At 38.8% G+C, this 14,712-nt stretch overlaps 1 protein-coding gene across 2 annotated transcripts in view; it reads left to right on the top strand.

Annotated features, from left to right (window-relative positions):
* JCAD (junctional cadherin 5 associated) overlaps positions 1–14,712 on the top strand; it is a 260,127-nt gene that overhangs the window by 159,466 nt on the left and 85,949 nt on the right. For both annotated transcript variants that reach the window (XM_069211287.1, XM_069211288.1), the window contains exon 3: positions 9,157–12,914. In XM_069211287.1, the coding sequence (XP_069067388.1) occupies positions 9,157–12,914 (3,758 nt within the window). The remainder of the gene's footprint in view (positions 1–9,156; positions 12,915–14,712) is intronic.

Here is a 14,712-nt window from a genome sequence, read left to right as displayed (position 1 = left end):
TATGAGGTGTGTTTTTGCAAGTCCAAAACTGTCCCGATTTTCCAAAGTGGGCCACTCTCTTAGCTATCTAATTTGCTAATGGGAGTCTCTTTTATTTTGGTGTCCTGGCCAATTTTTGCCCTAGTCTGACCCTGGTTATAATAGGAGGCAAATATCATTAAATGAGAATGTTCCTAACAAAGGAGTCTGCGTCACCTTCCCTTGTGCAGTATTTACACCCAGCCTCAAGCTTGGGATACTACGGACTGTAATGGTCTGTCTTAGTCTTTCTCAGTCTTTCACACAGCAGGCTCATAACTTTCAAATGATCTGCAAACTTAGACTTGCATGTTTAAGCAATCTGTCCTGGACATAGCTCTACTTAATGCTATTTCTTCCTCCAGTTTTACTTCCTCAGATTACATGGTGTCTCAAAAAGTCTTCTCCATTTATATTTCTAAAACCATGCATGAAACATTCCGTTTGACTGACCCACTATGACGGCATCGTCCCTGTCGAAAGTTCTGCAGAACAGCCTAAACTGTCAGTCGAACTTGTAATGAGACCCTTAATCTCTGCTAGCCTATGCATTCACCCCACTAAGTATTTGTATGAACCTGAATAGCTTCTACTAATGATCACACCCAACTCCTAGTAACCTACCACAAAAGAAAAAGGAGTAAATCTACTGAATGTTTTACCTTAAGATCACATCACTAATTCCTATAACCAATGACCAGCGGATTAACCTCTAACCCTGGTTTCCAGAGTAGTGTGCTATTTTTTGTAAAGTTCTTAAACACCTTGTCAGGGGTAGTAAGTGCTGTAGAAATTAATGAAACATTAAAATTACAACTTAAATCTTCGTTTCTTTTCTCTGTTTTTCCATTTGTTTTCCATTTTGACTGATTTTTACAGAAAAATACAGGCAGAAAACCATCTATTTTCCGATCTGTATTTATCTTAAAATGTGGACAAATACAGAAAATAGTTTTTCTTTTTTATGACTCTCACTACCGTTAGTCATGAGTACTAGATCAATAGCTGTTTAGATTGACAGGTGGAGGAGTTAAACAATGAAATATATGCAGGAGTACAAATGTTTAAGCAGCTCTACAATGCACGTCCTCAAATGACTATTGTACTGTAAATGTGTAAAACCCATTGGACATTCAAACATGAGTAAACATTTGATGGTTAGATAATTCACTATACCCATTGTAGCTTCTTTCTTTACAATACGCACAAAATAAATATGAACAAATAAAGATAAAGTGAGCAAAAAATAAGTGTGGATGAATAAAGGTGTAAATGTCCACAGGAGCAAATGTCCCAAAATAAATACCATAAAACCGGAAGCCCTAATGATTGCGCATTTCGCAATTGTAGACGTTAGTCAGTGAAGGATTTTTTTCTTCTCCGGTTCCCCCATTAACATTTTGTCAGAAAGGCATCCTGTTTGGACAAATGCAGGAAATGTGAAGATGGCGCAATGGATTGCTTCTTATAGGACAGCAAAATGTTATAATAAACAATCTTTGAATAAAAAATACCGAAATCAAAACGATCACCAAAGGTTAAAAAAATTATAGACAAACTACGGGCATACTTCTCTTTGACTATAGGTGTCTTTTCGGCCAATGATCCCTTTGTATTAACTACAAAGATTAGATAGCAATGACGACATCGCTGGCAATAAATGTTTTTACTTGGCTGTTTACCAGGCGCACAGCACTGCAGTGACATCTTTATGTAAACCTTTTGAAGAAAAGGCCTTTCAGCCCTATACATCGACTGGCTATCACCCGTCATAACACCAGTGCGCGCGTTCTCGTTCTTACTACACACAATGGGTTTTTCAGGAAGCGCTACTCTCGCATGGCTATTGGCTAATGAGTTAGGCAAACTACTTGACATCTTGTATACAGAAACATATTTTGTTCTTACACTCTGTGCTCCCACTTTCCAGTACACAGCACACAAGGTAAGATTTCACTCGTTTGCTGCGTAAATTCTATTCTCCACAATTGTTGGTTATGCCCAAACTATGTTTAGTTTGAAAATAGTGCAGTTTGAAAAATGTTTTTCTATTGGTTCTGAAACATTTAAACGTGTTCACCCGTTTGTAATAAAGCTGGTGTTTTCATTTCTTGTTTCAAATATTTGCTTCAGTTGTTGCAATTCAGTCTTCCTCAAATGTTAAAAACTAAGGGGCCCTAATTAGACTCCGGTGGCAGTGAGGCCCTCGAATTATGTCAGGAAAGGACTAGATTATGTGGCAGAGTTGACTATATTATGGAGCAATAAAACTGCAAATTTTGCGGAATAACGTGTCACATGTTTCGACTATATTAATTCATTGTTTTATCATTTTTGCTCATGTTCACACAGTTTTTGCAAAACGTTTACCTAATTAGAATCACTTAATGTCACCCTTTGTGAAGGGGCTCCCACTACCCACAACACACATAACTGCGTTTTTAGTAACTTTTGATTTGTTTGAGCTAGAATTTTTTTTTGTTAAACCCTGCAAATGCTGCAGCAGATGATGGATTATGTGGCTGTGGAGCAAATCCATAATTAAGCGAAAAATGGCACAACCGCAGAATCCAATAATTCCAGTGGCCGTGGTGATACTGCAGACGGGAGTTTAGCTCGTTTTACAACTAGCAGCGACTAAGAGTTGAAAATTAGCTTGCTTGCAAGTACAGAAGGAAAAAATGTAGAAGAAACACAAACAAAAGTGTTTAAATACCATTTACACATATTTTCATTATTTTTGCTCAAAATTTTAAATCAAATACAAAAACTACTTTAAAAGAGTATTCAATGATCTCTGACATCCAATATACCATTTTACACTTGTGGAAGAATGATCATTATTTTTACTCCAATCAATTATTTCTTCCACTTGCATTACTTCTGCTTATTAAGAATTGTCTTTCTTTTTCTAAATGAATTTGCACGTTCACTACCAATACCCAATTACAGTAACGAGCAGGCAAAGCTTGAATGTCCTCTTCTAAATCTAAGGGCCCAATGGTGAGGCAGGTAGTAATTCTGAACCTGAAATTAACATTTCCATTTGGTATCATATCACCATTACCCTGCTGTTCCGAATGAATTCATTAATAATAGGGAACAACCAGTACTAGAATTAGGAAAAAAAAACTCGGGGCCCATATATTGTGGGTTAAGGTGTGGCAGAGGAAAGGGGGTGGAGTCATGAGGGGTGGTGCTTTAAAAGCCGAGTCTGACACAATTTATACAATTTGTTTTTTTAAATCTGCACAAAAAAATTTGCAATAAGGTTAAATGTGACATTAAATCTGTTGTAGTTTACTTAATTGATCACAAAGAGGCTGCAATTTAAAACGTCTGGGTTAAGACACCTAATACTGAGACCTTTGTGTGCTCAGCAATTTTGAGGGGATTATAATGCCTGCAAGTATAAACGATATGTGATTTCTACACCTTATAACACTCATTATGTTATGTAACCTATCCTGTACATATATTTTCATACTTAAATGATTTATTGTTGCATTGTGTGATATAAAGCATTCTGACAACTTAAACTGGGATGAGTAGTGCTATAAAAGAAGTAAATAAAAAATAAATGAGTAGGTGTCATTTAAATCATTTTTGGAGTAATTACTCATACACACAGATAAATCTTTTATTCTTACAGTTCATACACATTCCTTACATGGGGTGTTTAAGAAAGTCCAAAACTGGCAATAGGGCCCGATTTAGAAATTAACTGATGAGTTACTCTGTCACAACAGTGACAGATATCCCATCCGTGGAAATCTATATCCCGTAGGATATTAATGGGATTTAGATTTTGGCGGGTGGGATAGCTGTCACTGGTGTGGCAGAGTAACTCGTCTGCCAATATCTAAATCAGACCCATAGTTTTTGTAAGCTACTTGAAAAGTGATAAATGATCTGTGTGCCTTTTTTCTTTCCAGTGCTCTTGAACCCAGGTGTTAGGCTCCTTGTGGCTCCCAGCCAGTTGATACTCGAACAAAAGAATGGCTGATGACTATTTAAAACAAACACCAGCATTTATTTTGGGCCCAACTGGAAGGGGGGAAAAAAAAGCCCACCTGCAGTTGCTGCTCTGAAATTAGAGCAGACAAGGTGCATGGGCTACTGGACTGTGTGTCAGTGTCGGAAAATGACACTAGGCAAAATCAGCATATTTCCCTGGGTCCAGAGTTAGCTGCCAGAATTGGGATCCGGTGAGATTCGCCTTCTTTCAAGCACTGGGAATAACGTGTGATGCAAAATTACCACATTATCTTGTTATTTACCAGGCACGTATTCACCATATTTTGGTAGGTGGCATTGAACATGGGTTTTACTGCACTCTACAAACTTGTAATCCTGTTTTATGTGGAAAGTGGAGTTTATGTCCATAAGGAGACTAAAATTTCCTTCTTAATCATGCCCGTAATGTAAGGTGCAGGGTGGCCCCAGGCCATCATACGACCCCCAGACTTTCAGGGGGGCCCAAATCAGCCCAAGGCCAAGTAATATCTGTGAGGTGTGGGACACGTGGGCCCCTCATTACATTTACTGCACCCCATTATTTTGCGTGGCTCAAGTGGAGGACAGTGAGGTGGGGAAATTTCAGAGACACCGATGGCCATTGGGGAATTTAACATCCATGTGCATTCTATAATATCAGTGCCTCGCCTTTTCCTGTTTTACTGAATACTATTAGTATTTATTCCTGAGCATTACTACTTACTTTAACAGTGCCATTGCTAGCTATTCTTATTTCTGTTCAGGGCATTTCAAATCTTTTTCACATTACCTCAACCATGTGGTATATTGCTGCCTTCCTGTATGTACATTGGAATAGGTCACACACTGATATATGTAACAAGTTACATTAGAATAGTAAAGAAGAGGATATAAGAGAACACCTCAGAGCCATCAGCAAGCAAGACCCCGACTATCTGCTTGGGAAACATGCCAGATTACTATATGTTAAACTCTACCGCCAACTTCCTTCCAAGACATCAACACAGAAGCATCAGGTTGCAGAGGAGGGGACACAACACTAAAGCTGAGGCAATCGAAGGTGCAATAAATTGCAGACTACAGAACTTGGACTACTTTCAAAGAGGAAACTGCATTGCTTCTTGTGAAAATGAATAATTATAGACTTTACAGAGAATGTCTTTTAAGCCGAAACATTGTTCCAGTATGTTTGTAGTCCAGAATATTGAGTAAGGAATATGGAATAGCCTCAATATTGTGTCCAAAATAGAGAAAAACAAAATACTGAGGAGAAAGTGCATATGGATAAGTATAGATTTACTATTTTTAAATCTACATATACGTACATGGACAATATAGTCAAGGAGCATAGATGTGGAGTGGATTGAAAATCTGTACATACTTACCTTTCATGGGCTATTGTGGGCACTCGATAGTCTATTCTCGATATTCTGGATCTGCACCTTCTAGTACCAGTCCAGTTACTAGGGCTAGCTTTGCTCAGGACATTTTTCAGCGATAAGCTCTTGTTAATCCCAGAAGGGCAGTACCCTACGTACCAAAATGCCTTCTCTCAATGTTGCTGCATGTTAACATAATGTAAGATTAGAAATCTGAATCTGTATTGTTACACAATGACCAGTAGGGATCACATGTTGCAGGATTTTGATGATTTATGTTTTATGTTCTTGTTATATGCACTAATGACTATTCCCGCTTACTGTCTTAGTCATGACTTTACTGTTGTGTTTTAAGTGATTCACATATGTGATGCAACCAGGCATACCATATTAATTACATTTGTTAAACTCACTAAATTCACATGTACACCACCCTCCTACAGGCAAAGAGACATATGACAGATATTGTATGTTATCTTTCATCTGCTAAGGATAGGAAAACATGACTTAACTTACATTGGAAAAAATGAAATGTCTGAATGATTCTAGGACTTTGTACTGTGGGGAGTTCAATTTCTAAGACTTTTTGGGTGGAACCTCCCCTTTCAGTGACTCTTTTGGAATCTGTTTTAAGAATGGATGTATCAGAGCTTAGGGCCTGATTTTGAACTCCACAGATCAGTTACTCCGTCACAACTGTGACGGATATCCCGCAAGCCGAAATCTAAATCCAGTTGGGCATAATGGGATTTAGATTTCAGTGGATGGGATAGCCGTTCCTTTTGTGACAGAGTAACCCATCTGACGAGTTTTAAATCAGGCCCTTAGTTGCTAGAAACACATTTTATCTGTTGATATTAAAGGTATTTACTGATGTAGTACTTAACAGCGAATATTATAGCAATAACAATTACTTGTAAATGCTTAGGATAACTGATAAATAGTATCATAAGATAGATGCTTTTTATGATTAATGGCAAGTGTTGACTGTAACTGTAATTGTATTTCAAAAGTATTAAATTGTTATACTTTCTTGTCCATCTAAATAGGTTTTTGTAAGTCTTTCCAAATGAGAAATGTCAAATAAAGCACGTTTTTGTGATAACTTCACACAACATTCTTCGTGATATTTCCTAGGTCATCTTCTTCTGATATAATTTGAGCATTATGTGCCATGTTTCTGTGGTGGATCCAACTTTGTCAAATCCTAGTGCTACTTTTATTTTCATACCATGAATTTATTTAAAGAATATTTGAGTAACAGTAGTATGACTTTGTAGGAAAGTGTGCAAAAAGCATATAACTTCCAAGTGTTCTTCATGGTGCTAGTGCTTCAAATGGGAAGATATCAATGGTGGGCTGTTGGTCAAAGGAGTGTCAAACCTATCCACGCAATGTGTGCATAGGGGAAATCAGTAACAAAGGGTGCCTGTATTTCACAATTTTTACAGCCCAGTTGATCAGGCACATACATCGCACATATCGGTCAAAGGTCTACAATTGCAAGTGTTTTGAAAGGAGTATGGGTGCCATTATTATGCAGGGTGGATTGAGGGAGCAAACTGATTTACGTCACTTATGCAAGCCAGGATGCTCATGTAGATTACACACTTTTATAACTTTGTGCAAAGAACATGTGTGAACCATGCATGTGTGCGTGTGCACGTGCAGGCAACACAGATGGGAAAAGGTTTTGTGAAAATGACAGTGACAATTTCAGAAATTCATATAAGTTGTAAAGGTGTTCTCATCACTAATGGCAATAATGTCAATAGGCAATGCTATATGTGATTTTACTTGTGAAGTTATGGGAAATTCATTTGTTAGGCAGAGTGAAAGATTTGCTTGGACCTTATCTTTCTCCTTAATAAATGTACCTCAGTATTGGATTGGTCATGAGCTATTCAACTTCCCAATATTACTTGCTGTCAGTCTGGTTCATAGCATCATTTTCTTTAGCAATGACAGTTGTTAGTTAGCAGGTTATTACATCGGGAGATATATCACAGTCATTACATCGCAATTGCCTTTACTTCACAGGTTAGTAAGATTGTTTGTGTGTGTGTGTGTGTGTGTGTTTATCTTTCTTGCTCTCTCTAAATATATATATATATATATATATATATATATATATATATATATATATATATATATATATATATATATATACTTTTCCACACTTTCCAACTTTCACGAAGGACCTCACACGAACTCCGCAGTGTGCAAAGCAATTTTCTTTTCTTTGTGTCATCACATAAAAACAGCACCCAGGAGACACACCCAAAACGTTTCGATGTACAACGGCTTGATCAGATGTGATCCAGGTGAGTTGTATGCCAAAACACTCCTTACTATATTCCTTACTATACCTATTGACTACCCAAATCTGAGCCCTAAAGATTCTGTACTATCCCTCAACAGTACACATGCTTGAGCCATAAAAACTCCTTACTACACCTATACCCTACTCACCTCTAAGCACAAAAAACGCCTAACTTTCCCTACACTCTGGCCATCTCTAAGACCAAACAACTCCTTACTACCCCTTTTCACTACTCATCATGAAGCCCTATAGACTCCTTACTAGCCTTATATGCTATCCAGACCTAAAAGGTCCTCACTATCCAAGAACACTACCCATCCTACATCTCTATAAACCACTTTCTTCCCTTATGTACCCCTGAACACTAGAAACGCGTTACTACTCTATATATTAACTTTAGAAAGTGAATGTCATGTAGCCATATTTAAAAAGTATTTTAAAAATTATTATTTATTAATTAATTTAAAATGAATTGCTTAAAACAAAATTGTTTTACTTACTAATTACATGAATGTATTAAAATAAATAAATTCCAAAGTTGAATGACATAGCCTTAGCTGTATATATGTAAGTACATTTAGAGCGACACATATCTACACCCATATCATTAAGGTTATGACACTTAAAACTTACTTATGAAATAAAGACCTGGAAAGTAAAAGACTGAAAACTTACCTGTGATGTAAAGACTCAAGTAACTCACGTAATCTAATGAGTTCCGATGTAAGAAGGAAAAACCTCAAAGTAATGATTACATACCTATTCTAAAGAAGTGGTGTGTGCATCGCAGATGCAGGAGAGCAACTTACATGACAAATTTGCGGACCGTAGTGTGAGGGAGGTTCTTTTATGTAGACCATGGTTATCCAGAAAACCTGGCAAGGATCACACCCCCCATACCTACATTGTACACCCCTGTTCCTCAACTGTATGCTCACAGTGCGTAGCTTTCTGTAGGTTACACACAACCACATGTACACATGGCCAAACATGGCACCTGCTTCAGGTGTGTTTCATTGTTTATTTACAATTGTTGGTTCATATCTGCAGCTATGTTTTAAAGGGTAATTTTGAAGGCCTAAAACTGAGATTTGATGATGTAACTGGTGAAATTGATCAGTGAATTTTAAGACATGTTCCGGCATTTTAGGAAAAGATTACTTTTTTGGCATATATTTTTACACTTTTCAGTTCCTTTGTGTCTGCCAGTTTATGCCTGTAGCAAGCATATTAAGCCTATAACAAACAACACATTTTATATGTTACATAATAATCTACCTTTAGAGCGCAATATATATTTTTCAGAACTTGCTCTATGCGTCGACTAGCCTGTTTTGGTTTTATACTTTATGGATTGTTTGTCCAGAATGAATGTGTAGTTTTGTTGCTTGTCTGTCATACAGTTGTTTATTGTGACTGACTTCTTTTTTTATCTTGTAGTTCATATGGCAGTGTTCCTCTGAGAGGATCTTCCCGGCAGAAGACAGATAAAGATATTGCCCACTGGAGAAGAAGAGGGCAGGATTTTAGTGGTTTGCTGGGCTACAATGATAAAGGAAACACCAGAACCGATCAAGGCAGCACTACAAACTCACAAGGCACCCACAACCCTAATTATGGGTCTGGGACTGCAAATGAAGACTGGCCAGCGGTAGAAGGAGCAACTGAGAATGCTATGAAAAAAAATGGTTTGGGGGAGACCTCAAAGGCATCATTTTCACACAAAGAGAGAGGATTTAACACCGAAACATGGACAGATTCCACAAAATCCCAGAACCAGGCATCAGAAAATAAAGACAGGGAAGGTTTTTTTCAAGACAGTTATTCATTAGACTCTAGAAGGAATGCATTAGGTTCACAGTACGGAAAAAAATCCAGTTCATTGCCTAGAGGCTTTCTGTCTGAAAATATGACACATGTGGGTCAGCCCATTATGTCCAGCAACAACTGCTTACAAGGAGTCAAAAGTATAGTACCTTACCCCAAAAATAGCATGCACTTGGATTTGAATCAGAATTCCAGAACTGGCAACAGCTTTCACAATTTGCCAAAACCTAAGTATGGCAGACCTGATAGACCTCCAACTTATCAACTTCACCAGCAGACTAGAGGAACAGTAGAGACAGACAGATTTCAAGAGGAACAGTCAAAAGCTGAACAAAACCAGTCCACCAACATCAGCGAGCCTGGAAATAACGTTTGTATTCAAGAATCTAGTATTGAGCCCCCAGTTTATGTGCCTCCGCCATCTTACAAATCCCCACCTGGGCCAAACGTTAGTCAGATTCTTGATTGTGGTATGTATTTTAAGGATGACCTACAGCATCATTGGGAGCGCAGCAACAGCATGCAAGAGCAACTTCCATTTGATATCATTGGGTCAGATGGCCAGTACCGTCCAAAAAGCTGTGTCTCCTTTGAAAACAATGGGCTTAATACTAACGTGACAGATTATACATCTTCTGTTCAATATATTCCTTTTGATGATCCGCGCATAAGGCATATTAAAATGGGACAGGAGGAAGGGTATCCCAACAACACCAAAGAAACAGAAAATAAATGTTTGATGGGATTTCAAGGTCTACAAGGTAAAAATATGGAAGAGCAACATCTTGCTATGACCCGTTTGGATACTCCGGATTCGTTAAGTAATGTAAACTACAGTTCAGTGATGGGTAAAACTGCTAATAACAAGTGCTTGGGCACATTTTCGACAAGCTACAAAACGTATGGTGTTCCTGATCATGCAGACAATGCTACAGCAGGTTGTGAAAAGGCTGACCTCAGGTGTGATAAAATAGAGAAACATTCCCAGAAAAAAGAAGATTCTCATGACGCATTTGAAAATCAAAATAATCGGAAAACATGCGAGGCAGAAACTGAGATTCAGTGCAGAATCAGTTCAAGGAAGAAGATGAATGAAACAATATTTTGCTTAGTTTCAGTACCAGTCACAGCAGTGTTGGGTCAACCAGATAAGGACAAGAACAACAATGACTTCACCCAAAGCAAAGAGACAATAGTTCAAGTTGACGATAGCAGTATTATTTTCCATGAGCAACGCTTTCAGAGCTCATTATCCACTGATTTGGAAAGGCAAATGCCCAATAAAAACAGGCTAGAAAAAGAAGAAGAGTACAGACAAGAAGAACATAAACACACAGATGATGTCAAGCTTAGCAAGCCCAAAAAGCACAAGGAACTCAGATATTCTGGTTCCTGGCCAGGTGACCACTGCAAAGACCACCAATCCAAAGCCATTTTTCCTCACAAGGATAGAAACGCAGAGTATTTTTCTGGTGCAAGCCTAAGCAAACAAAATGATGCAAACTTTGGTCCAAACTCTGCAGCATCGTTACCTGTGACGAGGTCAAAGAAACAAGCTGGTGACTATGGTCAGACTGCATACAGTATTAATGGTCAAAGGCGCTTTACCCCATCCATCAAGAGTGCATTCTCAAGAACAATGTCCTCTGAATCTCATTTATATAAACCAAAGACATACAAAAATGTAGCCTCCGGACTTTTTTCTGGGAGCACAAATGGAAAAGAGAAGATCATTTTTACCAAACCTGAGGTGGTGAAAGGTGAGGTAGTAGATTCCTTTAACAGTACGGAGCCTTTTGGACAGTTCCTTCTAAAGCCTGCCAACCGTCGGCCATGTGATGCAATCAGTGAACTTGAATTTCTAAATAAAGAGCTTCAGGAAAGAGAAAGTGACCAAACCTCAGACTTATTAGAGAAAGATAAAGAACAGCTGCATGATTGGTGTTCCGGGGAGATGCTTAACTCAGTAATTGCTCAACAACCTAAAAAGAAAACAGATTATGAAAACAAGCCAAAAAAGAAAGTACAAGAGATTGCAATGCTCCAGACAGGAAGAGATAAATGTAAATCTGAGGGCTGGAGCAACGACGTTGAATGTGATAGCTCACAGATCTTTTCTGGTTTAGAGTTCCCTTTTTCAGGAAGATACTGCCCAGGACATTCAAGCAGGTCATCTGAAGAACACTCATTACCAAAAAATGACAGAGGCAATAAGAAAGCAGACAACAACAAAAATAAAGATTGTGTATCTAGTGAAAGGCAAGAATCAACCCACAAATTATTTAAAAGCTATTCCCTGAATTCAGGGACTAAAACACAGGATCCGATTTCCACATTCAGCGTTACACACGAAGGTCAGTTTTATTTTGATGATATGTTAAAGAGTTTCAAAAAAGAGAGTGAAAACACTGTTCCAGAAAATTATGACCTTCTAGCAAAAGAGACAGATCCAAGATTGCTTTCAGCAAATAGAAATCAAGGTCTGTGTGAGTCCGAGACGAACTGCCTCAGAATTGATGACAACTCTGAGATTAATAAGAGCATGTGCTACATGTATCACGAAAATCAACAAACATTGGATATCCCAGAAAGTGAATCTCTTCAGGCAAGGGCCTCAAGGATATTGGGTATTGATGTTGCAGAGGATTCCATCAATGCTAAACAGAGCCAGTATCTCATTTCTGAAGTTGCTCCTCTACACAAAGAGTGTTTCGAAAGAGAGAGGGTAAGTGGAACCACAGAAACCAAAGAAGAGACAGGCCAAAATGCTTTGATGGAAATTGAAAACTGTGACTCGAATAAAAACTCAGCTTTTAAGGGAGAGCTAAACATTTTATCAAAGAGCTGTTCCCCAACAAGTACATTATTGAAGTTCAGTAAAAGCCATGATGTTAGTTTGTCTCCTGAAAATGAACTTGTACAACTCAAGCTTGAAAAGCAGGGGCATGATGAGAATACACTCTGCCAATCCATTTCATCCTCAATCTGTCAAAAGAAAGCTGTAACACCCAGCTCAGAAAGAAAGACAAGAAGCACCTCCAAGATGATCGAAACGCTACAAGGGAAGCTTGCCTGTACCCCACAACGTACAGCCACAGATCGTCTGTTTAGGATGACGGAAGTCCATTCTGTTTCACGCATGAGACGCCTGAGCATAAAGCGATCTGATTCTGGAGATGAAGATGATTTTGAGAAAGAACAACACAAACCTGAAGAGGAGGAAGTGAGTGAACCTACCTCTGTCAGCAATGAAGTGTATCGCAAAATTACAACCCAGACCAGTGCTGTTTCTAAACGTATAATATCCCTTGAAACACCAAATGTTTCAACCAAGAGCAGTAAGAAGTTTGAGGATGACATATTTTATACAGGTAAGCAGATGCTTGAAATAATGCATGGTAAATGTGACTGTTCTGTTCTAATGTTAAGGAAGCAATGTTTATGAAAAAAAAGTCAGAACACAGATGAGTGCTGTAAATTCAGTCATAATCTATTTAAAGCATTGTCTTAAATACCAAGACAAGACGTGCTGTAGTGCTTTAGACACAAATCACTCTGAGTTTTAGTGGTACCTCATTTGAATAATACTTGAATATCCATATGGACAGTTAGTGATACTCAGAGGGACTTCAGTTAATGGTGGTCATAGGATTAGACTCCAAAGACACAGGTTTGGGAACATTGGTAAACAATATTTTAGTGTTACTTGTATGTGCTACTAGAACATTTTACAGAAAGTACATAGTTAACAGAGCAGACACTGATTCAAATGGAGAAAATTAAGTAACGCAGGTACTTTTAGGGCCAAATGTACAGAGCATTTTTCCAGCCCTATGGGCCGTTTACGACTGTAAAAATGCTTTTTCTAATGGACAGAAGGCAAAATGTGATTTAGTAACATGTTCTCCCAAATCGTACTTAGCTTTTTGCAATTCGGTATTTGGAAGGGACGTGTTCACGGCTTCCCTTTCAATTACAGAATTGGTATGGTGTGTATTACTGTTTTGCGACCGAATTCTGGTCGCAAAACAGTAATACTTTACCACCAGTTTCAAAATGGTGATAACCCCTTCGCGATTCGGGGTATACACATTTCCCAGGTGATGGGTGTGAGCAGGTTGAGAATTCTAGCTTCATCTCCATTCAAAGGAACAGAAGTGAGGCAGGCAGCAGTCCAGTCCGTGATCTGGAAGTGAGTTTTAGTGTCGTAGGTGTGGTCCAGATTCCCTCTTTATGCTGGTATCTCTCCCACTCTCTCTGCACAGTGCATTCCATTTGGCTAGACAGGCACAGCAGAAAGCAATTACAATGTTGAATATGGCCCAGCCACCTGGTGAAAGACAACCCCCATCTCTTATGTCCATTTAGCAGGCTTTGGTTGGACATACAGATGTATTTATTTTATCTTTATCTCTCTCTTTAAAATTGTAAAACATTTCCGAGAACTTACCATAGTAAAAGAGAGATAGCTAGGAGCCTGGATGAGGCTTTGATATAAGGCAGTTGCTTTGTTAAAATAAACTTTAGGAACCTATCACGACCATATTGGAACCAGCATTTCTGATGAGGTTGTGTATATTATTCATAGACAAAGCTAACCCCTCTCAGCACGACTTCTACTCTTAAAAGGATAGTACCACCAAAGGAAGCATCCTGCGTGGCACTGGAGCTCAGCTGGGCCGGAGTCGGGGAGGGGTTGGCCTCTTTCTGAGGTCAAGGAGCACTGTTGGTGTCAAAGACTAATTAGCAGACAGTACGCCAACTGGAGACCCCCTTGAATCCATGGGGTCCGAAAGCGCTGTAGAGTGATCTGATGATTCACTAGAAATCTGTTCTATGGCCACCCTTAGCTGCTGGAGCTGTTGTAGTTTTGCTGTCTGTTTAGGGTGAAGCGGAAGCAGAACTTGAGTCAGAATCGGTTCCATGTGAGAATGGGGTGCGAGGATGAACAACGCCACAGTCTAGAAGTGGCTGGAGTGTTACAGAAGTCCAAGTTGCAGGAGTGGCAGGACGAGGAAGACTCATGGGTTGACTATTTGTGCTTTTTATGGGACTTCTTGGACTTAACTCAGCTCCGGGACCTCAATCGGTTGTGATAATGGCCTTGGGAGTGCACATGCCCTCGACTAGGACCCTTTCTTTGACTTACAGAGCTTAGCAACTTTGGGT

This window comes from Pleurodeles waltl, chromosome 10 (assembly GCF_031143425.1).
Source record: "Pleurodeles waltl isolate 20211129_DDA chromosome 10, aPleWal1.hap1.20221129, whole genome shotgun sequence".
Taxonomy (NCBI): Eukaryota; Metazoa; Chordata; class Amphibia; order Caudata; family Salamandridae; genus Pleurodeles; species Pleurodeles waltl.
The sequence above is the reverse complement of the archived record's forward strand: the minus strand, read 5'-3'. Positions and strand labels throughout refer to the sequence as shown.